Below are 27,433 nucleotides of genomic sequence, written 5' to 3' on the forward strand. Positions count from 1 at the left end.
TCTCTTGGTCACTTACAGCTCTCTCCCCCCTTCTAGCTCTCCTATAGTAGGCAGATCTGATCATTTAAAGCTTTTATGTATAGGGGTTTGCGGGTCCCACGCTGTACAGCGCGTGCACAGTATGGCCATGGCCAAGCGCAGCCCACTCATTGTTTAGGGATGGCCATCGACCATCAGTGATTCCTAACATCGAAGGGAGAGAACCAGATGGTTTCCCTCCATCGATGGCACAGCATAAAGAAATATTGTTTTCTGCAGCGGGGTACACTGGTATTCCACAGGGAATAACATCAGGGTGTAGAGTTGTATCTTGATCCAAGGCACAAACAGGCTAAAGCTTTGTTCCCAGGATACCTTGCACCGCCTACTCTATATCCCGGCTTCCAGGCACTGGAGCTCCGTTTGTAAGTTGGTGCCTGCAGTGCAGGCAGCTAACAGCAGCCCTGAAAAGAGCTTTTCTGAGGAGAAAGAAGACTGTATACTCCCGCACCCTGGTTGCTGGGTACTTACAGCGGAGGCGCTCTGGTCCCTTCAGGAACACATACTGCCACTGCTCTCCTGGATCACGTGGCCGCATCATCAGGAGGCAAGAGGGTCCCCCAGGTGGGACCTGCCGAAATCACGATCCGACGCGGTCTCCGGAGACGGACCGCGCCGCTGGCATGTACACTGTGGCCGTGCAGGGACCCCACTATATCCACCAGGGCAAGGGGCACAGGTCGGATTTACTAAAATCTATTTAGTATAGGCTCCACAGTACCCAGTGATGAGGTCCAGCAGAGGGGATAAGCCTAGACCTGTAGCCCCTCCCCCAGCCCCAGGAACCATCTGCAGCAGATGTTCCCACCCTGGAGCTGCATCTTTCTCTCTCCCTCACTCCTTGTCAGCGTTTGTGCCCCATTACACAAAGCTGCACTGATACTGGGACTGCTGGACGTAAAGCCGCCTGCCTCATCAGCACCGTGCATTTACAGGACACTTAAGTATTCTACATGTTATTTAGACAGCGTTAGTTAAGATCAAGTGCATAACTGTAGGGATATTTCGTACAAGTATCCTGTGATATACATCCTGTATTTACTGTGCATTGTTATATCTGTATACATATATAGCTTTAATTAGTATTGCTAGTCCAGTGCAGTTTTATTATTGTTTGTAATTTCTGCATTGTACATTTGACTGTGTGTGCCAATAGCTGCTGTGTGGGTTCCTATTCCGTGTATTTCACACATATTACTATCCCTATATTCTGTACCCTGACGGGGGCTAAGTGCGTCAGGGTCCTGTATCTATATAGAGTTTCACAGGATATACTACCTTGGTATTTTTCTCTGTGTATTTCAGTCACCATATACCACTTAAATCCTCTGTTTGTGTTCTGCATCTGCAGTCACACTCCACAGGGGGATTCTGTCTGGTACTTTGTCTGGCTATATTGTACTGTTAAACCCTAAGGCTACGTTTCCAAATAATGTCTGCTACACCGGGCGGGAGATCCGTGGCGGATCCTGCGTCATGCAGTGCTGACGCCACAGATGCACCTGAGGAAAATATTCCAGCTGAGGGTCCAGGTACCGGGGGTCCAGTACCCCTCAGCCTGCAGCACCAGTGGCACACCAAGACCCACCTTGGGCTGCTTTTTCTAATCTGCTAACTATGCTAGTAACAAGACTAACACCCCCTGTGGGACCTCCTGTGCCATTGCAGCCACATATTGTCCCTGCAGTTAATCCACCATGGGCAGATACTCTGTCAACTCAGTTAAAGCAATTAAATCAGACTTTGGTTAAACAAAAACCTAACCCCCACCCTCCTAGGACCACAGGGTCATTTAAGCGGGCCATTACTTCCTCACAATCCATGCATGTTTCGGATACTTCATTCAATGAAGATGGCTTATACATTGACCCCTCAGACACTGATGCAGATGCTTCTGATGGGGAATCTATTTCACAGGTGGATGTTCCTGACCTTTTGGAGGCTATCAAACTGATTCTTCAAATTGATGATGAATCTGAACCTCCAGTTATGTACAAGAAACCCGATAAATTCAAACATCATAAGGTCACTAAATTAGTTTTGCCCCATTCTGACCATTTAGTTGAATACGTCAGGAATCCTGGGAGTCTCCAGGAAAGAAATACTCCCTGTCTAAGAAGATGCTGGCTCATTTTACACTCGCTGCAGAGTTAAGTAAAAATTGGGAAACGCCGCCGCTGGTGGACTCACATGTCGCGCGTCTAGTGGTGTCATCGACTCTGCCTGTCACTACCATAACCTCTCTGAAGGAACCAACTGATAAGCGTGTGGAGGGTTGCTTGAAGTCTATTTACACCCTTGCAGGTGCTGTGCATAGACCCACTATAGCGGCTTCTTGGGCTGCAAAGGCTATTGAAGCCTGGGTTCAAGAAGTTGAAGTGGAGCTACCTTCTAATTTTTCTGATAATACCAGACAGTGTCTTTCTTATATTATCACAGCCTCTCATTATATTCAGGAGGCGGCCTCTGATGCCGGTGTCCTGGCAGCCAAAGCATCTACTACGTCCATTTTGGCTCGCCGGATTCTGTGGTTGCGGTCCTGGTCTGTGGATCTGGACTCTATAAAGACCTTGGAGGTTAGCCCTTTTAAGGAAGACATCCTTTTTGGGGAAGATCTGAACAAGATTGTTGCTGACTTAGCGTCTGCTAAAACTGCATGTCTGCCGAGTACTAATCCTTCGGCTCCGAAGACTAAAAGTACCACCTGTCGTTCCTTTCGACCTCCAAGTAAAGCACAGGGTCAGGCGTACCCGAGACAAGCTCGCACTTTCATAACCTCTAAGCCCAAACCTAAACGTTCTTGGGCCGCCAAACCACACAAGCCTGCTGCATGACAGGGCGGGCCTCACCCTGGGTAATCCCAGGGTGGGAGGCCGACTTCTACAGTTTCCCCAGGTATGGTTACAGACCACTTCGGACGCCTGGGTGAGCGAAGTCGTCACTCACGGATACGCCATCTCTTTCAAAAAACGTCCCCCTCGCCAGTTTTGCTCAACAAATATCCCTTCAGATTTGGTGAAAGCAAAAAATCTCCATTTGGTGGTACAATCCCTCCTGGATACAGGAATGGTAGTGCCCGTGCCTCTGGCTCAGAAGGGCAGGGGGTACTATTTAACATTGTACCTAGTTCCGAAACCGAATGGTTCCTCCCGGCCCATTCTCAACCTCAAGTCTTTGAACAAATTTGTGAAGGTATCCAAGTTCCGTATGGAAATTCTTCGCTCTACTGTTCCGGCCTTGGAGCCCATGGACTATATAGTATTCCTGGACATACAGGATGCTTACCTACATATACCTATTGCCATGTCGCATCAGCGATACCTGCGGTTTGCTATTGTCAACCTACATAATCAATTCCGTGCCTTACCTTTTGGACTGACCACGGCTCAGCGAATCTTCACCAAGGTCATGGTGGTCATGATGGCCCTTCTCCGCCGTCAGGGTATCAGGATCCTACCGTATCTAGAAGACTTGTTGATCCTGGTGAACTCCCCAGAGGTTCTCTTCCGATATCTGGAACTGACGGTCCAATTCCTGCTAGCCCAGGGGTGGCTCATCAACTGGAAGAAATCCTCCCTGGTCCCTGCTCAGAGCATGGTGCACCTGGGGACATTGTTGGTCACACACAAGCCAACGGTTATCCTTGTCCCAAGCGAAGGTCCTGAAGCTTCAGGACAGGATAAGATGCTTCCTTTCCCGTCCGCGAGTGTTGGTACACTCGGCGATGCAAGTACTAGGCCTCATGGTGTCGGGCTTCGACATGGTAGAGTACTCTCAATTTCACTCTCATCCTCCTGCAGAAGCTAATCTTTGACAGGTGGGACGGCCTACCTCACTGAATCAGAACTCACATGATCTCCTTGACTCCGGACGTTTGTCTGTACCTGAGCTGGTGGCTACAGGACCAACGATTGAGCAGGGGTCGTCTCTTCTGGATCTCCAACTGGGTCCTTCTAACGACGGATGCCAGTCTGCGGTGTTGGAGCAACACTCTCTTCAGGGTTGGTGGACCAGGGAGGAATCTCTCCACCCGATAAATATTCTGGAGTTGCGGGCAGTGTTCAATGCTTTGAAACTGGCCCTGCCTCTGGTACAGAGCAGGCCTGTTCAAGTACAGTCGGACAACGCCACAATGGTGGCATACATAAATCATCAAGGTGGCACTCGAAGCCGCATGGCAATGATGGAAGTGTCAAAGATTCTTCAATGGGCGGAACACCATCTGCCAGCCATATCAGCAGTGTTCATTCTGGGGGTCCTTAACTGGGAAGTGGACTTCCTCAGTCATCAGGACGTACACGCCAGAGAGTGGAGCCTTCATACAGAAGTATTTGAACTCCTAGTGGACAAGTGGGGCCTACCAGATGTAGACCTGATGGCATCTCGACACAATCACAAAGTCCAGTCTTTGGAGCAAGGACAAGGGATCCTCAAGCAGCATTCGTGGACGCGCTGGCAATTCCATGGAACTTTTGGCTGCTGTATGTGTTCCCTCCGGTGTCACTCCTGCCCAGGGTGATAAGGAAGTTCAAGCAAGAAGGAGGAATACTACTTCTAATCGCTCCAACGTGGCCCAGATGGCATTGGTTCTCAGACCTGCAGGGTCTCTCAATAGAGTGTCCTCTTCTACTTCCACAATGCCCAGACATCCTCATTCAGGGCCCTTGTTTCTACCAGGATCTGGCCCGACTGCCTTTGACGGCGTGGCTCTTGAAGATTTAGTCCTGAGGGCCAAACGATTTTCTGAGGCGGTCATTCAAACGATGTTGAAAGCCCGTAAACCGGCTTCGGCTCGGATTTATTATAGGGTCTGGAATTCTTACTTCACCTGGTGTGTGGCTAAGAATTATGCATACAAGTTCAGTACCGCCACACTTTTGGAGTTTCTGCAACAGGGCCTGGACTCAGGCCTTCGTCTGGCCTCCCTCAAGGTTCATGTTTCAGCCTTGTCAGTGTGGTTTCAGAGAAAAATTGCAACTCTGCCTGACGTTCATACCTTCACTCAGTGTGTTTTACGGATTCAACCTCCCTATGTTCCTCTTGTGGCTCCTTGGGATTTTTTGGTTGTTCTGGATGCCCTGCAAGAGTCTCCGTTTGAACCTCTTGAGTCTGTGGCCCTTAAATGGCTTACGCTTAAGGTCTTGTTTTTGCTGGCTATTGCCTCTGCTAGACGGGTTTCAGACTTGTGTGCCTTATCCTGTAGGTCTCCCTTTCTGATTTTTCACTGTGATTGTGCAGTTCTTAGAACTCGCCCTGGTTATCTACCTAAGGTGGTGTCATCTTTCCACCTTAACCAAGAGATTGTGGGTCCGGCCTTTATCTCTCCTGATTTGTCATCTAAAGAGCGGTCTTTGGATGTGGTACGGGCTCTCCGTATCTATGTGAAGAGAACTGTCTCTCTTAGGAGATCGGATTCTCTTTGTTATATTTAGTTTTCATAAACGTGGCTGGCCTGCAAATAAGCAGACCTTGGCCAGATGGATTAGAATGGTGATTGCACAAGCTTACGTACAGGCTGGTCTTCCAGCTCCTGCTGCTATCAAGGCCTATTCTACTCGGTCTGTTGGACCTTCTTGGGCGGCCCGCCGTGGTGCGTCTCTAGAACAATTGTGCAAGGCAGCTACGTGGTCCTCAGTGAACATGCTCATTAGGTTCTATGCCTTTGATACTTCCACCTCCCAGGATGCTTCCTTTGGATGCCATGTTCTTGTGCCTGCTACAGTGTGTTCCCTCCCATGAGGAACTGCTGTAGGACATCCCCGATGTTATTCCCTGTGGAATACCAGTGTACCCTGCTGCAGAAAAGGAGATTTATGGTAAGAACCTTCCTTTGTTAAACTCTTTCTGCGAGGTACACTGGATTCCACAGGGTGCCCACCCTGATGCACTTAGCTCCTTTGGGTTTGTATGGCATTAGCTGCTGGTACCTTCTCCTGTCGTGAGAATGTGGTTCGCTGTGGCTACTAACAGTTATCGTCTCTTTTACATGTTACTGCATTGGACTGGTTAACAAAACTGAGCTCCAGTACCTGGAGGCGGGGATATAGAGGAGGCGGTGCAAGACATCCTGGGAACAGTCAAAGCTTTAGCCTCTTGGTGCCTCGGATCAAGATCCAACTCTACACCCCAATGTTATTCCCTGTGGAATCCAGTGTACCTCGCAGAAAGATTTAACAAAGGTAAGTTCTTACCATAAATCTCCTTTTTTTGCAAGGTGCTGGGACATGGAGCATAGCTTTGCCCTGGCACCTGTGAAGCCCCACCCCCGTGCTGTGATTGGCCTGCGGGTCATTCTCTACAATAGCAGGGATGAACAAAGGTGGGTGAAACCACTCACAGTTTCACAATAGATGGCGATGGTGAACACACCAGTGGCCATCCCTAAGGTGATTGCCTGCCTCTCACATGTGTAATTATTCATCTCTCCATTTTGTTTACAGTCATTAATAAAGGCTGATTACTCCCAGAAGATAGACTCCTTTTTATTGCATGACATTTTACTTCGGTTTTCAGAAAAAATACATTAGTGCATATTAAGTTTCATTTCTGTAAACTGTAGTTCCTATCACCCCACTTTAAATTGAGAGATAAATCATAAAGGCATAATTACGAAATCAAACCGATCTGGCATTTTCTTAATATACCTTTATTTAAAAACAAACAAAAATGAAACCTCCCCGTCGGGGAATCGAACCCCGGTCTCCCGCGTGACAGGCGGGGATACTTACCACTATACTAACGAGGATTAGCTTGCTGCAGGTTTCCATGGTGTCACCATTAAGAATTTCTATCATGTGACTAGCACGTAAAAAAAAAAAAAAAAAAGACTTGCTTCTAGATGGGAGACACAGGCAGCTCAGAGTCTGTACAAGAGAGGCATTACCATTGTTAGTGCAGTAGTGCTGCTGGTAATATGCAGATTAGAAGGGCGAGGAAGCAGAGAGAGAGGAAGTCCGAGATGTCGCTGTGCAGGATTTGCTGATACTGCTCGGCACATACAGTAGCTCAGCTGTTTGGTATTGTAGATAGAACACATTAGGACAAGGAAACACAGCAGGCAGCCTGATTATAAACCAGTAGTATAGTAGGGAATGGATTTTTCATTTTGTTTCTGTGGCTCCCTCGTCTTAGAGGCTTTGTATCCGTTGTATAGTGCGGGAGCTCCACAGGCTTGGCTATGACAAAAACAGAGGTAAAATATGATTCTCTAATGCTCAAACTGTATATCTATCATTTGTAGATGCTTTTGAACAGCAGTATGCCACTACATTTAATACAATTAACCCTAGCATGAATGTGTGTGCTTGTACATGTGGTAGGGAATATAGGGGGTAATTCAGATCTGATCGCTGGGCTGCGTTTTTTGCTGTCCTGCGTTCAGATAGTCGCCGCCTACAGGGGGAGTGTATTTTCGCGGTGCAAGTGTGCGATGATATCATACCTCCCAACTTCTTGGCTTTCTAAAGAGGGACACACGCGCGGCTTCGCCGTGCGCGCTCCCGAAAAAGGTGTGTGGCCTAAGGAAAGGGGGCATGGCTTTGCGGATGGGCCCGCGATCGCGATCCACGCCCCCGTTTTCGTCACTGAGGGGGCATGCCCAGCGCTCTGTGAGCCGCTGGCATGCCCCCTCTCCCTTTGCCTCAAGTGAAATTCACCGCTGCTCTGCTAAGCAGGGCAGCGAGACACAGCCTCCCAACTGCCCCCCACCGCGGGACACTGCAGCCCGCGAGTGGGACAGCGGGACAGTCCCCAAAAAACGGGACTGTCCCGCGAAAATCGGGACAGTTGGGAGGTATGTGATATGTGTACGCTGAGCTTCTAAAATTCAGTGTGTGCAGTCTCTGCCAGCCCAGGACTTACTCCTCCAGTGCGATCACATCAGGCTGATCGGGGCCAGAGCTGACGTCAGACACCCTCCCTGAAACGCTTGGGCACGCCCGTGTTTTTCCAAACACTGGAAAGTTACCATTCACAAATGGCTTCCTCCTGTCAATCACCTTGCGAATGCCCATGTGAATTGATTTTTTTCGCACCATCCCGCCGCTGACTAGAGATGCCTTTTGTTGTTGTCCGACGGCGCGTGCACATTGCGGTGCATGCGCAGTTAGTACCTGATCACCCGCTGTGCAAAAACGCACAGCAGCATCAGATCTGAATTGTCCAAATATTCTCTCTGTAAATCGCTGCGGAATATGTGTGCGCTATATAAATAACTGGTAGTAATAATAATGTGAATGTGTGAAATACAAACATAGGGAGAGATTACATTTTTTTCATGGCTGCCAAGAGAGGTGCTGTGAAGCGGAGGCAGTACGTGACCAGTAACAGCGCTCATTTTCCTTGTAGCCCCATAGATAAATGAGTAATTTCTGGCATCCTTAATGAGACATATGTATCATTCAATGTTCGCAGGATATCTCCTGAAAAGGGCCGTTAATCGGGGGTACCTGCAAATATTTAGGATCTCCCAGATGTACCATGGAGGGATCGTAGCAGATATCTCAGATATATACTGCAGTCCCTCCATTTCTGACTGCAGTGCATCCCCAGTAGGTTTCTAGGGGGCTGCTATGCTGTCAAATTTACCAAACTCCAGAGGGCAAAGCATAATGGAACATGGCCCCGATAACCAGGGCTGCCAAGAGAAATCCTGGGCCCCGATACAACAACATCCCGGGCCACCCCAGAGTGGGTGTGGCCACAGTATGTATGTATGTATGTATGTGTGTGTAATGTATATATGTATATGTATATCTATATATATATCTATCTATATATCTAGTTCTGTAAAGAGATACGGCACTCCAGGACTTGATGAAACATGCTGTTAGCAACCTCAAAAAAAGCTGTCAGCACAGCATAATGCAGTTATGCTGTGCTGACAGCTTTTTTTGAGGTTGCTAACAGCATGTTTCATCAAGTCCTGGAGTGCCGTATCTCTCTACAGAACTGTGCATTATTTTTTACTGGCACCTAGGCATTTCACACTGCTTGTGATACAGGAGTGCCGGTCCTTGTTGCTGTGTTATCTATATATCTATATATAGATGCTTTATAACAGCGGCACTCAGCAGACTGGTCAATGATGAGAAAAAGCCTTTTTATTTTGGTCCTACGCCGTTTCGTGGATAAACCCCGTCTTCAGGGATAAACAGTACATACAAAGGTGCAAAAAGATAGACCTTATATACCCCATCTAACAAGTGCTCCTAATAGATAACACTGCTCACCTGTCCGGCGCTGCCATTCCCGCCGCGTCCAACCGCTGTGTGTGCGGGTCTCTGAGCGATGACGTCAGCGGTCAGTGCCGGACAGGGAGAACCAATCAGGGAGTCATTAAGAGTGTTGCTAAGCGACTCCTGTACATAAAAACAAAGCAGTTATGTATAGGAGTCGTCGGACAGGTGAGCAGTGTTGCACCTTTGTATGTACTGTTTGTCCCTTTGTATGTACTGTTTTCTCATCATTAACCAGTCTGCTGAGTGCCGCTGTTATAAAGCATCTATTCTGGATTACAATATCCCCGGAGGGCACCGCAGCAAGTAACTTTTACCCACAAGGGAGGGCCGAGCCTTCCTGCTGCATATATATATATATAGATCAAAAAATGAGGCGGCACTCAGAGATTTGTTGAAAAGCAAACAGGTGTGTATTCAAATCATCACATCACATCAACGTTTCGGGGAACAAATCCCCTTCATCAGGATGAACAAACAGTGCAGAAAGTGAAATATATAGACAGACTCACCCAAGGAGACTTCCCACTGCACATCACCGCAGTCCCAGCATACCTGGCTCCGCCTCCCTCACTTCCGGGTATGTCACTTCCTGCGGAAGTGACAAAACGGGTCCCTGGCTGGTAACCACGGTGATGCTGTAAACAAAACAGAGGATCATCAATGGGACCAATAATGAGCACTCCGTGACAGAAATTTCCAAGACATTATGGGGTATATGCAATTCCGGGCGAATTGCGGCACTTTTTCGCCCGTTTTTAAATTCGACACAATTCGACTGTCGAATTCTGGCCGGTGGGTGCCGGAATTCGACATATTCAATAAAAAATGGATTCGACAGTCCCGCTGTCGAAAAACGGACCAATTGACGGGTTTTGATTCGATTTTTAAAAATGTTAAAAAAAACTAAAAAAAACGAAAAAAAATTGTGTGGGGTCCCCCCTCCTAAGCATAACCAGCCTCGGGCTCTTTGAGCCGGTCCTGGTTGCCAAAATATGGGGGGGAAAATTACAGGGGATCCCCCGTATTTTAACAACCAGCACCGGTCTCTGCGCCTGGTCCTGGTGCAAAAAATACGGGGGACAAAAAGAGTAGGGGTCTCCTGTATTTTTTGTACCAGCACCGGGCTTCACTAGCTGGACAGATAATGTCACAGCCGGGGGACACTTTTATACCGCTCCCTGCGGCCATGGCATTAAATACCCAACTAGTCACCCCGTGGTACCCTGGAGGAGTGGGGACCCCTTCAATCAAGGGGTCCCCCCCCAGCCACCCAAGGGCCAGGGGTGAAGCCCGAGGCTAACCCCCATCCAAGGGCTGCAGATTGGGGGCTGATAGCCATGTGTAAAAATGATCGAATATTGTTTTTTGCAGAAGAAGCCTCCCCCGCAAGCTGGTACTTGGAGAACCACAAGTACCAGCATGCTGGGGGGAAACGGGCCCGTTGGTACCTGTAGTTCTTCTGCAAAAAAAATACCCAAATAAAAACAGGACACACACACCTTGAAAGTAAAACTTTATTACATACATGCCGACACATACTCCTGTCACAGAAGGTCCCTTCAGCCAATCAGGGAGCGCTACGTCGTGGCACTCTCCTGATTGGCTGTATGCGCGTCTGAGCTGTCAGACAGCGCATCGCACAGCCCCCTCCATTAGTTTCAATGGTGGGAACTTTGCGGTCAGCGGTGAGGTCACCCGCGGTCAGCTGCTGACCGCGGGTAACCCCACCGCTGACCGCAAAGTTCCCACCATTGAAACTAATAGAGGTGCTGTGCGATGCGCTGTCTGCCAGCTCAGACGCGCATAGGGAAACAGGAGAGTGCCAGGACGTGGCGCTACCTGATTGCCTGAAGGAACCTTCTGTGACAGGAGTCACAGGGGGTCTCAGCATTCGGGGAAAGGGGTCCCATGTGTAAACATGGGACCCCTTTCAGTCCGTGTGGAGCGGGTATGCATTTTTTTGTTTTGCCAAGTACGTGGATTACAATAAAAGAACCGGACACTGGATCAGGTGAGTATATAATTTTATTTTCAGGTACCCCGGACGTCGACAAACGGAGACGTGGCCAGAGTCGGCGTGTCAACATAGGTAAGTATGTATGTGTCGGCATGTATGTAATAAAGTTTTACTTTCAAGGTGTGTGTGTCCTGTTTTAATTTGGGTATTTTTTTGCAGTAGAACTACAGGTACCAGTGGGCCCGTTTCCCCCCCGCATGCTGGTACTTGTGGTTCTCCAAGTACCAGGTTGCGGGGGAGGCTTGCCGGGACTTGTAGTTCTTCTGCAAAAAACATATTCTTTCATTTTTACACATTGCTATCAGCCCCCCATCCGCAGCTCTTGGATGGGGGGGACAGCCTTGGGCTTCACCCCTGGCCCTTGGGTGGCTTGGGGGGGACCCCTTGATTGAAGGGGTCCCCACTCCTCCAGGGTACCCCGGACAGGGGTGACTAGTTGGGTATTTAATGCCACGGCCGCAGGGAGCGGTATAAAAGTGTCCCCTGGCTGTGGCATTATCTGTCCAGCTAGTGGAGCCCGGTGCTGGTACAAAAAATACGGGGGACCCCTACTCTTTTTGTCCCCCGTATTTTTTGCACCAGGACCAGGCGCAGAGCCCGGTGCTGGTTGTTAAAATACGGGGGATCCCCTGTCATTTTCCCCCCGTATTTTTACAAGAAGGACCGGCTTGAAGAGCCCGAGGCTGGTTATGCTTAGGAGGGGGGACCCCACGCATTTTTTTGTTTTTAACCCATTCCATTAAAAAAAATTATTTTAAAAAATGTATAAATAATACTTGTGCCTCCTAAAGAGCCAAACCAAGTACCTAATCCCTTCTAATATAGGGGGTCATTCCGAGTTGTTCGCTCGTTATATTTTTCTCGCAACGGAGCGATTAGTCACTAATGCGCATGCGCAATGTCCGCAGTGCGACTGCGCTAAGTAAATTTGCTATGCAGTTAGGTATTTTACTCACGGCATTACGAGGTTTTTTCTTCGTTCTGGTGATCGTAATGTGATTGACAGGAAATGGGTGTTTCTGGGCGGAAACTGGCCGTTTTATGGGTGTGTGCGAAAAACGCTACCGTTTCTGGGAAAAACGCGGGAGTGGCTGGAGAAACGGAGGAGTGTCTGGCCGAACGCTGGGAGTGTTTGTGACCTCAAACCAGGAACGAAACTGACTGAACTGATCGCAGTTGCCGAGTAAGTGTGGAGCTGCTCAGAAACTGCTAAGAAGTGTCTATTCGCAATTTTGCTAATCTTTCGTTCGCAATTTTGATAAGCTAAGTTTCACTCCGAGTAGGCGGCGGCTTAGCGTGTGCAAAGCTGCTAAAAGCAGCTTGCGAGCGAACAACTCGGAATGAGGGCCATAATTAGATATGCTATTAGCAATAAAAAAAACACAAAAAAAACATGTTTTTAAAAAATTTTATTACATTCCGCCAGCAAAGTGAGGCGGATTGAAAATGACGAATTTACTGACGAAAAGCACTATTGTCGAATTTACATTCTTCAATTGAATATACTTTTGTCGAAAGCCGCATTTGTTCCATTGCAGGAATGTCGAATTTGTCAAATGTCGAATTTCAAAAAGTCAAATTTTAAAAGCCCGTTTTTTGACGAAAAGTACTGTATTGCATTGTCGAATTTTTTTTTGGGCCGAAAAAGTCCAGTTTTTCGACATTTTCGGGAATTCGACCACAATTGCATATACCCCTATGTCTTATTCTATATTATAATTCATCAAAAAAGCTTATTTAGAGTAAGACCCACTCTGGGGATAGAAAGTGCATCTAGTGCTTTTGGAAGCCACCTGGCTTAACATTAAAGGTGCATAAAGTAAACATCAGGTAAAATTTATAAAGTGGCTCTGTGTAAAGTGTATTAAAAGCGCTGATTCATATCCACATGAAAATTCCTCCTTAGTGCATTACCAAATTACATAAAAAGCACTTAGTGACATAAAGTTAAAAAAGAGAGAACATATAAACATTACACAGATGTACTGACAAGGCATAAAAACAATAAAACTGCACCTCTTTTTGTAAACAACAGCAGTACATTTAGTAACAGCACCACTTAGTGTGAAAACTTGTTCAATATAACTTAGCAGTCATTACTTTCAGATTGATAAACATACATTTTCGCCATTTAAAGGAAGTGGCTAAGGCCCAGTGTCTCATTCAGCCCTTTTGGTCGTAGAAGAAAGTTACGGGGAGTATGTACCCCGTTAGATCGGGCGCTAATACAGTATATTTAAAAAACACCTGATAGAAAATATATATCTCTTGTAATAGCAGCTCCTAACGGGCAACTGGATGCCTTATTCAAAGATATATGGTTTAATGTTCAATAGAAACATTAAAGGAGCGCTGGTATCAGATAAAAAAGCATTTAATAGTAAATATGGTGGAAAGAACCACTTTGAGCGATTATTAGAAGTTTAAAAAACAAACAAAAATAGTGCAAATACATATACATATATAAGTATACTTCACATTCACAGTGGATGAATTAGCTAAAAACGGCTTATGTGCCCATTATATAATTGCATTCCAAACCCCCCAACAGTACGGAAAGCAACCAGCTTAATCTATGATTGTGGACTGCAATTATATAATGGGCACATAAGCCGTTTTTAGCTAATTCATCCACTGTGAATGTGAAGTATACTTATATATGTATATGTATTTGCACTATTTTTGTTTGTTTTTTAAACTTCTAATAATCTGTCAAAGTGGTTCTTTCCACCATATTTACTATTAAATGCTTTTTTATCTGATACCAGCGCTCCTTTAATGTTTCTATTGAACATTAAACCATATACTTTTGGTCGTAGAGTATCCAATCTATGGATCCACCTAGATTCTAAAAAGATGGCTTTTAGGAAATATAAGCAGGCACAAAATAATGAAGACAAAGAGATATATCTTGTTAGACAGAAGGAGACTAAGAAGGTAATCAGATGTGCAAAGGCACAAGCTGAGGAGAAAATGGCCCAGTCAGTGGGTAAAGGAGGCAAAACTTTTTTTAGGTATATAAGCGAAAGGAGAAAAACAAAAGGCGGAATTATAAAACTAAAGACGGACACTGGAAGTTTTGTTGAAGGAGACAATTTAATAGCAGATCATCTTAATGATTATTTTTGCTCAGTATTTACTACTGAAAGAGAGGGGAAGGGGCCACAGTTAAGTTGCAGGGATATTCAGGAAAATGAAACAAGTACATTTACAGAGGAGAAGGTCCTAACAGAACTCTCAAAGCTGAAAGTGGACAAATCTATGGGGCCAGATGGGATACATCCAAGGATACTAAAAGAACTTAAAGAGGTGCTGGTAGCACCATTGACAGAATTATTCAACCAGTCATTAGCTACAGGAGTAATTCCAGAGGACTGGAAAAGAGCAAACGTAGTCCCACTGCACAAAAGTGGAAGCAAGGAAGAGGCAAACAACTACAGACCGGTGAGTCTTACATCAGTAGTAGGGAAATTGATGGAAACACTCTTAAAAGAAAGAGTTGTAGAAAATCTCAAATCCGGCAATTTACAGGATCCCAAACAGCATGGATTCACTGGGGGGAGATCATGTCAAACAAATCTTATTGACTTTTTTGATTGTGTGACTAAAGTGATGGATAAAGGTGGAGCCATGGATATATCTTATCTAGACTTTAGTAAGGCTTTTGACACTGTTCCACATCGCAGACTGCTAAATAAACTTGAAAGTTTGGGATTGGATATTAGGATTATTGAATGGATAAGATCTTGTTTGAAGGATAGAAAACAGAGAGTTGTGGTAAATGGAGTGCATTCACAGGAGGGAAATGTTACCAGTGGAGTACCCCAGGGATCTGTACTTGGACCAGTGCTTTTAATATCTTTATTGGTGACATTGCAAATGGCATTAAAGGGAAAGCATGCCTTTTTGCAGATGACACAAAGGTATGCAACAGGGTAGACACACCAGGTGGGGTAAAACAAATGATTGAGGATCTAGGTAGACTAGAGGAATGGTCAAGAGTCTGGCAATTACAGTTTAATGCCAAAAAATGCAAAATCATGCACTTGGGTCTAAAAAATCCTAAAGCTAAATATAGTATTAATGGCACTATACTGGAAACTACTGAGGAGGGATGGGATCTAGGAGTCACTATTTCAGATGACTTAAAGGCAGATAAGCAATGTAACAAGGCAATGAGGAAGGCTAGTCAGATGCTTGGCTGCATTGGGAGAGGAATCAGCAGCAGAAAGAAAGAAGTAATAATGCCACTGTATAGGTCATTGGTACGGCCTCATCTAGAATACTGTGTTCAATTCTGGAGGCCATATCTTCAAAAGGATATTAATACATTAGAAACTGTACAAAGGAGGGCAACTAAAATGGTGCATGGCCTATATCACAAAACATACCCAGAAAGACTAGATGGGCCAAGTGGTTCTTATCTGCCGACAAATTCTATGTTTCTATATTTCTATGTTAATTTTTTGGCTCTGTTACCCCCCGTATGGATTCAGGCACGTGATCTATAATGCGATATTTTAAAGTGGCCATATTATGTTTCCATAACACAAAATGCTGTGCCACTGGTTGTTCACTGTTACCCGTTTCTATGGCAGCACGAATGGCCTGCCGGTGCTGTGCCATACGGACTTTAAACTGGCACTCCGTCTTGCCCACATAATATAGCCCACATGGGCAGATGATCACATAGACCACAAACTTGGAGTGACAGGATAAAGGCCAATTAATTGTGTATTTTTTAGCCGAGTGAGGGTGCAGAATAACATCACTAGCTGACATATATGTGCATGTAGTGCACCCTATACACTTGAAACAGCCATTGCCACGACTTAAAAAGTGTTTGGGGGCTTGATTTTTAAATTTACTCAGGTCTGTTTTTACGACCTGGTCTTTAATGTTTCTTCCCCGTCTGTAGCTGGGCATAATGGCTGTATCCTTCAGCATTTTTAACTCAGGGTCAGAGGTAATTACGGGCCACAGGGATTTTGCCTTTTTGCTGGTGTACCTACTTTTAGTGTCGTAAGTATTCACCCATGGTATTTTCTCCCGTGTCTTTCTACTAGACTCTTTGAGTATCAAATCTGTTCTCTCTTGTGTCATGGCCCTAATTCTAGCTGTTTTTAGTAGGGCCGCTGGATACCCTCTGGCCAGGAATTTATTCTCCATAATATCCAATTGTTTTTTCAGATTGGATGCCTCACTTGTGATTCTACATACTCTCAGAAACTGGGAGTATGGTAGACCTTTAATCGAGGGAGTAGGGTGGTAACTGTCATGCCGCAGGATCATATTCCGATCCGTGGGCTTGACATACAGATCCGTCATGATTTGCCATCTTTTAATGAAATCGTCATACCTGGGAAATTCACATGTGTATAACTACAATTCATCGTTAATTTAATTGGGCTATTAGATGCATTTTATGCGGCAATAACATCATGCAACGCTTTTTCACTCCCCTGCCAAAATATTAAAAGATCATCTATATAACGATGGTATAAAAAGATATCACTAGATATTCTCTGATTTTCATAAAACAATCCACGCTCCACCTCCCACATATACGAATTAGCAAAGGCCGTCGCCACCGCCGATTCCATGGCGCAACCAGTCATTTGGCGCCAGAACTTATCATTGAACAAGAAATAGTTATGTACCAAAGTAAATTCCATCAGTTGTATAAAAAAATCTATATCAGGACCTGATATCCACGAAGATCCTGCACTCTCATCTCATAACATCCAATGTTGCGGGTGCTCCCAATAGACCCAGTCGGTCCACTCGAACAACAGTGTTTCCACAAAGTGGACGGTGCACTCTCGCTTGAATAAGTTTGGTCCATTCGTAAAAAAGCCTTGTTGTCAACATTTCGGTCGGTTTACCGAACCTTTCTCAAGACCAATAACACATCATGGTTAAGTTGACATCATTCATCAGGTAATTTAGTAGTGTGTCTAAAACAGAAACAAGAACATATATACATATTAGGGGACTGTGCCGCCCAGGCCATATGACATCCAGCTAACTATTAGAATAAATACAACAATAGCAGCTCAGCCCATCACCAAGGAAAGACATATGTGACGGGGACCACTATTGTGGGTGAACGCACCACCTCCACCTAGAGACGGGAAAGTTATTGGATGCATCGGTTGGATATGGTCGCCCCCAGAGGGCTCAATGAGTCCAATCCATTCAATGTTTTTCTGTAATACACATTTGGGATAATATATGTTGCTTTTATAGTGACATTTTACCCTGGGTCAGCACCTATAATACATTGTATATATTTGGCAGTTCAAGTTATGTACTGCAATAATATATTATGTCATTTGAAAAACAATGTTAACTGTTGTTACTTTTATGTTGTTGTGGATATATGAATTAGGTGTATACATCGGTGGCCCAGCGGTATAAGTACTAACTGTCCTGATAGGTATATCAGAAATTGTCCCGATATTGTGTCTTTTGCCTTATAGACTCCCTCCCAGGCCTAGGCATCCGATTTTAGTTAATTAACTTTTTACCATCAATGGTTGTAATATCTAATATAATTGAATGTTTTCCTGTTTTGACTCTAGACATGGAACGCAAGCCACGCCCCTTTTTCGGTATGTGTGGAACGCACACTCCACCTTGTGAATTTGTCTATTTTCAGTAATATCTAATTGGCCTCTTTATGCACCTTCTCTGATGAGCTTGTGTGGAGGGGAAATCTAACTTGGCTGCACCCAGACCGATTGCCCTATGGTCAAATATGGACTTCTGTGTAGTGTTGGTGTATTTTCGCGTCACTTCCGGCCAGGTGGAACGCATATCCGGCGGGTGGAACGCAAGCCACTCGTATCCGGGAAGTGCAGTGCCGGTGGCGCGTTTTTTCCGCTGCGGCAAGCGCGGCGCCTGACAGTCTAGCTTGGCGAATTGTGGGTGCACCGCTCTGCGGAGTGTGTGTGGTGCAGGTTGATTGATCCCTTGTAGTGTCTCAGCTATAGTAGGATGGTCATGTATGGTGCACCCGGGACTTCCGGTTACTTCCGGTCCGGGATGCTTAAATAGCAGTCCCTGTGCTGTTAGTTGGTATGCAGCACAGGGATGAATCGCTCCACTTCTGATAATTGCAAGTGACGTTTGAACTTTTTGAATTTAACATAGTGACCTATTTGGGTTGCATTTAGATGTTTATTTTTTCTTTGTTATTGTCCATACAGCGCCCTATGTTTCTTTATGGCCCTGTAGCTGCATCTTAGTAGCAGCGTCTGTGTGATCAGGTATGTTCAGAGTGACCCTTTTATGAACTTTGGTGGGTGGTTCATGTGGACGGTTTTTATGACCCCTTGTTTGATTTGATCTTATAGAGACGTGTCAATTATCGTCTGTATGTATGACTCTCATTTTGGTGTCCAGACCTGCTACTTTTCTTTGTCTAATATACATGAAGATGAATTGATCTTAGGTGAGCTTTCCATATTGTATGGTGTATAGGTGGTGACACTATAGGTGGAGGTGGTGCGTTCGCCCACAGTAGTGGTCCCCGTCACATATGTCTTTCCTTGGTGATGGGCTGAGCTGCTATTGTTGTATTTATTGTAAGAGTTAGCTGGATGTCATATGGCCTGGGAGGCACAGTCCCCTAATATGTATATATGTTCTTGTTTCTGTTTTAGACACACTACTAAATTACCTGATGAATGATGTCAACTTAACTATGATGTGTTATTGGTCTTGAGAAAGGTTCGGTAAACGGACCGAAACGTCGACAACAAGGCTTTTTGACAACCTCAATAAAAGTCTTTTTTTACGAATGGACCAAACTTATTCAAGCGAGAGTGCACCTTCCACTTTGTGGAAACACTGTTGTTATATCAGGACCTGTATACCATGCATTACCCGTGATGAGATGTCTAACAGCTTGTAACCCTTCACCATGCGGGATGCAGGTATACAGACTGGTTACGTCAATAGTGGCCATTAATACTTCATTGGGTACCAACTCAATGTTAAGAAATTTTCTCAAGAGAGTATTGGAATCTTTTAGATGAGAAAACGTATGTTGTGCACAGGGTTGCAAATAAGCATCCAGAAAAATCGCTAAAGGCTCACACAGAGACCCACAGGCAGAAATAATGGGTCTCCCCGGTGGTCTCTGTGCGTCCTTGTGTACTTTTGGCAGGGTATAAAATACCGGGACAATAGGGAACTCATTAAAAAGTTTCAGGAAAATGTCTGATGTAATATGTAAAAAAATGTACCAAGTTGCGCTCAACAATCAAAAGTAAGAAACATTTATTTTAGTACATATAATGTGATAATGGTTACAACAAATCTCCCGGGAGTATAATTATAACAATACCACATAAGAATACCTTATCTCTGTGCCTAAATGATGGATGCTATTCTTTTGACTAGAATGAGTATTCCTGTTATTCCAAAACATATAACCCCAGAGGTGTCGTTTTATATAACAGCAGCAGTGATTAGTAACTGTGAAAAATTGATTAAAAGTCTGTATTTACATACATGCACTCACTTGGTCCATAAAAGTCCCGAACAGTCCTGAGTGTATATAACTGAGTATTAATTCCAATGGTTCTGGAATGCTTGGGACCCTTGTAACAATAGAATGACGCTCAAATGAATGATGATATGAGCAGATGTACTGTATCGGAAACCTCAGGCCGCTGTCTTGGTGACGGGAGGGAGAGCCCGGAGCGATGTTGCTGCGGTCAGCCGCTGACCCCTGCATGGGAGATGGAGAGCGGTGCCTGGTGTTGCCGCCGGGCTGGATGGAATACAGCTGTGCAAGGCTAGCAAGCGGCTGCAGTATCCGAACGGCTGGATGTTACCTTACGTGGCACAGTGAGATGAGCTCTCAACAAAAGGCGGCTGACCTATGCTCCCACGGGCAGCTCCGATTGAGCCTCCCTGCGGTCACCGGTGTATGATACCTGCCTTTGGAGAAAGACGCCCTGCTGGCGTTGAAACGCGTTAGGATACAGGTGTTTATCATTGTCAACACCACTTGGAGTTTGGCTCAGCCTGAGCCCGTGTAGGAGACCAACTCTTCCATCATTGCTGTTAATACGGCATACCACCGACCAGCCGCTGTTAGAGTGTTGATTCGTCTTTTATATACACCGGTGACCGCAGGGAGGCTCAATCGGATTTGTTCCCCGAAACGTTGATTTGATGTGATGATTTGAATACACACCTGTTTGCTTTTCAACAAATCTCTGAGTGCCGCCTCATTTTTTGATCTACATATGGGGGTTGCCAAACCCAGATGGAGGGCACCAGAGTAAGCAAGCACTAGGGGGCATCCAGAGTGCCGGCGTTACGCTGTATGGACATATTGGACAGTGTCAGACTTATGCAAGTGGGGACTGTCACGCAAGGCACCTGGAATCAGTTACCAGTTTTGCACCTACAGGAATTTCTCTCACTTACTGCACCAGCACTTTTTTTTGCACTAGCACTTTATTCATGCACTGTGGACGTGGTACACAGATGTGGACGGGCTACAATCAATCTTTCTAGCATGGCAGCCAAACAGGGAGTGGAGGATGAAGTCACCACTTTTCTATTACAATGCGATAATTACGACACGCTAAGTTTCTCTGATCTGGAGGCTGAAAGCATCTTGAACAAAGAGTCAGCTTTTGATGATATACCCATCACCACCAATGATGATGCATTCAGAGAATTGCTTAAACTAAAGAAACGTGAAGTGGACTATCTTTACCATAGTCGGACGTTATCTGACTATTTCCGTGCCAAACAAATACAGAGAGGCTTTCGTGTGCACAATGCACCTACCATAGGAAGGCACAACATCAGCTTTTGCAAAAGGTGGATTGCAGTGCTGAATAAGTGCTCCATGGACCTGCTCCTCCTCAAAATAGAGGAGTCAACACGGGAATACAAATTAACAAGGGAGAATATAACCAAATATGAAGCTGAACATGCAGGCCTGCTAACACAGGACCCTGCGAGTGTTACCAAACTTGGTAAGCAAGTGGAACAATATCGATGGGAGCTGCTTAAATTCAAACGCGAGAAGCTTCACAAAGTGCAATAGGATTATGCGCAACACCGAGTCTATTCGTGGCTTGGGACTGTTGGCAATCCACCTTCCAGCAACAGGGTGCCCAGATTCCGGCGGCGAACTCCAGGGATCCATACCGCCACAACATCAGCAAGCGATTCGGATGATTTCACTAGTACCAATGCGGGCGGTACTGCCAGGATGACCCCTTTAGGGGTAAAGACTCGAGATGTGCTAGCTGCCCGAGAGGCAGGCCTACCAGACGGGGGGGGGCAAACAAGGAGGAAAAAGAAGGAGGAGACCACCCAGAGCAAGGAGGACGTAATTTTTAACCTGTCTTCAAATCCGTTATCCCCTGCAGAGGTAAGCGTGTTGTCAAAAGGCTTAACATTTGTTCCCACGAACAAACCTAACCCATTCCAATGGAAGGTAGATATGTTTAGACTTAATCGGACACTTAAATTGAAGGAACACTTTGGGAAAGCCACCAGTAAACAAGCAATGAACACCCTCCCAGACAGGGTCAAAAAATTGGGACCAAGTTCCAAATTTGATCCACTGTCCAACAATGCCTCCCTAAAAACGTTTAATAGATTGTTGGAAGATTAAACTAAGGAGAAAACACCGGTGGTATATAATAATCTCACACCAAATGAACATACGGCCCTTAAAGCATTGAGTTCACGTCAAGATATCATTATACGTGGGGCTGATAAGGGGGGTGCCATAGTTGTGCAGAATACCACGGACTATATAAGTGAATGTAATCGCCTTTTGAATGATACCACCACATACTACCAACTGGATGGTGATCCCACAGAGAGCTATAAGAAAGAGCTTAAAGCGCTATTACAGTGTGCACTTGAGCAGGGGCATATTACATCAGACATTTTCCTGAAACTTTTTAATGAGTTCCCTATTGTCCCGGTATTTTATACCCTGCCAAAAGTACACAAGGACGCACAGAGACCACCGGGGAGACCCATTATTTCTGCCCGTGGGTCTCTGTGTGAGCCTTTAGCGATTTTTCTGGATGCTTATTTGCAACCCTGTGTACAACATACGTTTTCTCATCTAAAAGATTCCAATACTCTCTTGAGAAAATTTCTTAACATAAAGTTGGTACCCAATGAAGTATTAATGGCCACTATTGACGTAACCAGTCTGTATACCTGCATCCCGCATGGTGAAGGGTTACAAGCTGTTAGACATCTCATCACGGGTAATGCATGGTATACAGGTCCTGATATAGATTTTTTTATACAACTGCTGGAATTTACTTTGGTACATTACTATTTCTTGTTCAATGATAAGTTCTGGCGCCAAATGACTGGTTGCGCTATGGGATCGGCGGTGGTGTCGGCCTTTGCTAATTCGTATATGTGGGAGGTGGAGCGTGGATTGTTTTATGAAAATCAGAGTATATCTAGTGATATCTTTTATACCATCGTTATATAGATGATCTTTTAATATTTTGGCAGGGGAGTGAAAAAGCGTTGCAAAATGTCATTGCCGCACAAAATGCATCTAATAGCCCAATTAAATTAACGATGAATCGTAGTTATACACATGTGAATTTGCTAGATATGACGATTTCATTAAAAGATGGCAAAATCATGACGGATCTGTATGTCAAGCCCACGGATTGGAATATGATCCTGCGGCATGACAGTTTCCACCCCACTCCCTCGATTAAAGGTCTACCATACTCCCAGTTTCTGAGAGTATGTAGAATCACAAGTGAGGCATCCAATCTGAAAAAACAATTGGATATTATGGAGAATAAATTCCTGGCCAGAGGGTATCCAGCGGCCCTACTAAAAACAGCCAGAATTAGGGCCATGACACAAGAGAGAACAGATTTGATACTCAAAGAGTCTAGTAGAAAGACACGGGAGAAAATACCATGGGTGAATACTTACGACACTAAAAGTAGGTACACCAGCAAAAAGGCAAAATCCCTGTGGCCCGTAATTACCTCTGACCCTGAGTTAAAAATGCTGAAGGATACAGCCATTATGCCCAGCTACAGACGGGGAAGAAACATTAAAGACCAGGTCGTAAAAACAGACCTGAGTAAATTTAAAAATCAAGCCCCCAAACACTTTTTAAGTCATGGCAATGGCTGTTTCAAGTGTATAGGGTGCACTACATGCACATATATGTCAGCTAGTGATGTTATTCTGCACCCTCACTCGGCTAAAAAATACACAATTAATTGGCCTTTATCCTGTCACTCCAAGTTTGTGGTCTATGTGATCATCTGCCCATGTGGGCTATATTATGTGGGCAAGACGGAGTGCCAGTTTAAAGTCCGTATGGCACAGCACCGGCAGGCCATTCGTGCTGCCATAGAAACGGGTAACAGTGAACAACCAGTGGCACGGCATTTTGCGTTATGGAAACATAATATGGCCACTTTAAAATATTGCATTATAGATCACGTGCCTGAATCCATACTGGGGGTTAACAGAGCCAAAAAATTACTCCAATTAGAATCTAGGTGGATCCATAGATTGGATACTCTACGACCAAAAGGGCTGAATGAGACACTGGGCCTTAGCAACTTCCTTTAAACGGCGAAAATGTATGTTTATCAATCTGAAAGTAAAGACTGCTAAGTTATATTGAACAAGTTTTCACACTAAGTGGTGCTGTTACTAAATGTACTGCTGTTGTTTACAAAAAGAGGTGCAGCTTTATTGTTTTTATGCCTTGTCAGTACATATGTGTAATGTTTATATGTTCTCTCTTTTTTAACTTTATGTCACTAAGTGCTTTTTATGTAATTTGGTAATGCACTAAGGAGGAATTTTCATGTGGATATGAATCAGCGCTTTTAATACACTTTACACAGAGCCACTTTATAAATTTTACCTGATGTTTACTTTATGCACCTTTAATGTTAAGCCAGGTGGCTTCCAAAAGCACTAGATGCACTTTCTATCCCCAGAGTGGGTCTTACTCTAAATAAGCTTTTTTGAGTAATTATAATATAGAATAAGACATAATGTCTTGGAAATTTCTGTCACGGAGTGCTGATTATTGATCCCATTGATGATCCTCTGTTTTGTTTACAGCATCGCCGTGGTTACCAGCCAGGGACCCGTTGTGTCACTTCCGCAGGAAGTGACATACCCGGAAGTGAGGGAGGCGGAGCCAGGTATGCTGGGACTGCGGTGATGTGCAGTGGGAAGTCTCCTTGGGTGAGTCTGTCTATATATTTCACTTTCTGCACTGTTTGTTCATCCTGATGTAGGGGATTTGTTCCCCGAAACGTTGATGTGATGTGATGATTTGAATACACACCTGTTTGCATTTCAACAAATCTCTGAGTACCGCCTCCTTTTTTGATCTACATATGGGGGTTGCCAAACCCAAATGGAGGGCACCGGAGTAAGCAAGCCCTAGGGGGCATCCAGAGTGCCGGCGTTACGCTGTATGGACATATATATATATATATATATATATATATATATATATATATGTGTGTGTGTGTATATATATATATATATATATATATATATATATATATATATATAAAATCTATATAGATCTACAGTACATAGAAATATATATATCAATACTATAATACTAACACTAGTGGTAATGTATGGATGCATGTATTATAGATTATTTATATAGAATTTATAAGCCACAGTGCTGTCTGTCACTCACCGACGAGGTGACAGCCCTGCTGCTGTTTTTTTACAATTGAGCTGAACTGAGCCACTTCTTAAACCCATGGGCCACGCCCAGCCAGCTGAATGCCTGCCCCTCCCAGTCCCTGCCCGCCTCCCAGAGCTTGCTGATTCTGAAGAGGCCATCCAGAGTCGGCTGCAGAGATTGACTCGCGAGATGATGATATGACCTCGTGAGATCGTAGCAGAGGTGCGACGGCTGAAAGTGGCTGTGAGGGACATCCACAACAAGGGATAAACAACCAGGTGACACACACATACATCCCCCCTCCTGGCAGTCTGACCCATCGCTCACACGCCTGCACGCCCGCGCGCCCGCCTACTGATTTATAATACAGAAAAAAATTATCCCACCAATAAAAATGGCTATTGGTGTGCTCTGGCCAGGGCCCTGGTAATCTGTACCCCCTCCCCCCCCCTCTCTCGAAACCACTGCCAATAACTAACGCCATTTGCAGATGGCATTAGTCTATAGTAACCTATGACTATGCAATGTGCAATGAGGACCTGAACCAGAGAGCGATTGTGTAAGATATCTCTCAGCTTCAAGCTCTGCGCTGAGCAGGAGTCTTATCAGGGGCAGATTTAGGGGTGATAGCGCCCCTAGGCACAACAGTAATGGCCACCTGTCCTCCCCAGCACCTAATTTTATTATTTTTATTGATTTGTTATAAGCCCTCATCTGATGCTAGTCAGTTTAATAGAATCATTTTAAAAAAGCCACTATGACATTTTTTATTTTTTATTATGTATGCATATCTACTAAGTAGGACAGCTTACAGGGGCAGCATTTGCATGTCCTACTCGTGACACTCCATTCAAGATGGCATATGGCACAGTACAGTGGAAATATTTTGCAGTAATACCGCTTTCACATTGCAAACCCAAGTCAGACCCGGCTTTTGAACCTGGGTCCGACCCGGGTCCAAGCAGCTTCAGACCCTTTCACATTGCAGTTTCCACCCGGGTTATTTCTTTTTCATCCACTAGGGGTCACTGGAGTACTCTTGGGATATGGACGGCTTCCACCGGAAGAAGGCACTGAATAAATTAATTTTGAGACTACTCCTCCCCTCCATATCCTCGAGCACCTCAGTGTTTTTTCTGTGCTCGACACAGTTAGAAGGCATAGTGGAGTTCGTCCACAAGTCTTGGAATTTTTTTTTCTAAGTTTATTTTTTTCTTTTTTCTTAAATGATTGCCACATCCTTTCCCCCCTTCTGAGAGGCGTGGGTCAGGGATAGTGGAAGCTGCTGAGAGCAGCTGTGAGTGTCGGACCTCTCTGTAAAGAGCTCCCTCACACCACGTGCTGGCTGCCTGCAAGAAGCTGGACGGAGCTTGAATGAAAAGCCCCGTCATAGACCTTGTTACTGTCCAGGTATGTTGAGAGGGGCGGTCAGCTTACGCTGCCGCCCCACTGTTGAGTGATTGTATTGGGGACTGAGCGCATTATCACGCTAGGGGTAGATGGAGGACCAGCGCCGCATCCTAGATACATTGCCGCTGCCCGGAGCACGTGTGCATAGGCCGCTTCACGGCTCTATGCAGTGCGCTCTCTGCTCCCGCGGACCGCCGCTCCCAGCACATCAGCAGCTGATGGTTCCCCCGCTGCCTGGCTACACAGGTATAGGCCGCTCTACGGCTCCATGCTGTGTGTTATCCTGCGGTCCGGAGCGCGTGTGCATAGGCCGCCCCACAGCTCTATCCAGTACGCTCTGCTCCCGCTGACCGCCGCTCCCAGCGCCGCAGCAGCCGATGAGTTCCCCGCTGCCTGGCTACACAGGTATAGGCCGCTCTACGGCTCCATGCTGTGTGTTATCCTACGGCCCGGAGCGCGTATGCATAGGCCGCACCACGGCTCTATGCAGTACGCTCTCTGCTCCCGCTCACCGCCGCTCCCAGCGCCGCAGCAGCCGATGGTTCCCCGCTGCCTGTCTACACAGGAATAGGCCGCTCCACGGCTCTATGCTGTGTGTGTTCTGGACCTGGAGCGCGTGTGCATAGGCCGCTCCACGGCTCTATGCAGTACGCTCTCTGCTCCCGCTGACCGCCGCTCCCAGCGCCGCTGCAGCCGATGAGTTCCCCGCTGCAGCCGATGAGTTCCCCGCTGCCTTGGCTACGCAGGTATAGGCCGCTCACACGGCTCTATGCGGTGTGTCCCACGGTGCCTCCGACCCGCTGCTGTACACGGGGTCGTGGGGGTGGGGGGGAGACACATTAGCAGTATTAAGCTTTAAAGGAAAATTTGGTATTAACATACTTAATGTTTCTCCTGTCTGTTCCAGGATTCCTATATTACATCTCTACTTAAGAGGGGTATTAGGGGAATTTGGGGATCAGTTTTCTTTTTGCTGGCGTGCACTGCACTTGCCTGATAATATACAAAGAACCT

The 27,433-nt window shown here is 45.6% G+C and overlaps 1 protein-coding gene and 1 non-coding gene across 4 annotated transcripts in view; one reads left to right on the forward strand and one right to left on the reverse strand.

Annotated features, from left to right (window-relative positions):
* The window catches only part of LOC134932149 (zinc finger protein 324B-like), a 146,133-nt gene that overhangs the window by 76,516 nt on the left and 42,184 nt on the right, over window positions 1-27,433 (forward strand). Inside the window, exon 2 of one of the 3 annotated variants that reach the window (XM_063926284.1) lies at window positions 24,421-24,546. The exons of 1 other annotated variant lie outside the window; for it this stretch is intronic. In XM_063926284.1, the coding sequence (XP_063782354.1) occupies window positions 24,421-24,546 (126 nt within the window). Of the gene's footprint in view, window positions 1-6,874; window positions 7,232-24,420; window positions 24,547-27,433 lie in introns of those variants that run through there. One more of the 3 variants, XM_063926286.1, reaches the window with a different exon arrangement.
* On the reverse strand, window positions 6,713-6,784 carry TRNAD-GUC (transfer RNA aspartic acid (anticodon GUC)). The gene has a single exon. It is a non-coding gene; the product is annotated as a tRNA-Asp (tRNA).

The sequence above is a fragment of the Pseudophryne corroboree genome, chromosome 6 (genome assembly GCF_028390025.1).
Source record: "Pseudophryne corroboree isolate aPseCor3 chromosome 6, aPseCor3.hap2, whole genome shotgun sequence".
NCBI classification, from domain to species: domain Eukaryota; kingdom Metazoa; phylum Chordata; class Amphibia; order Anura; family Myobatrachidae; genus Pseudophryne; species Pseudophryne corroboree.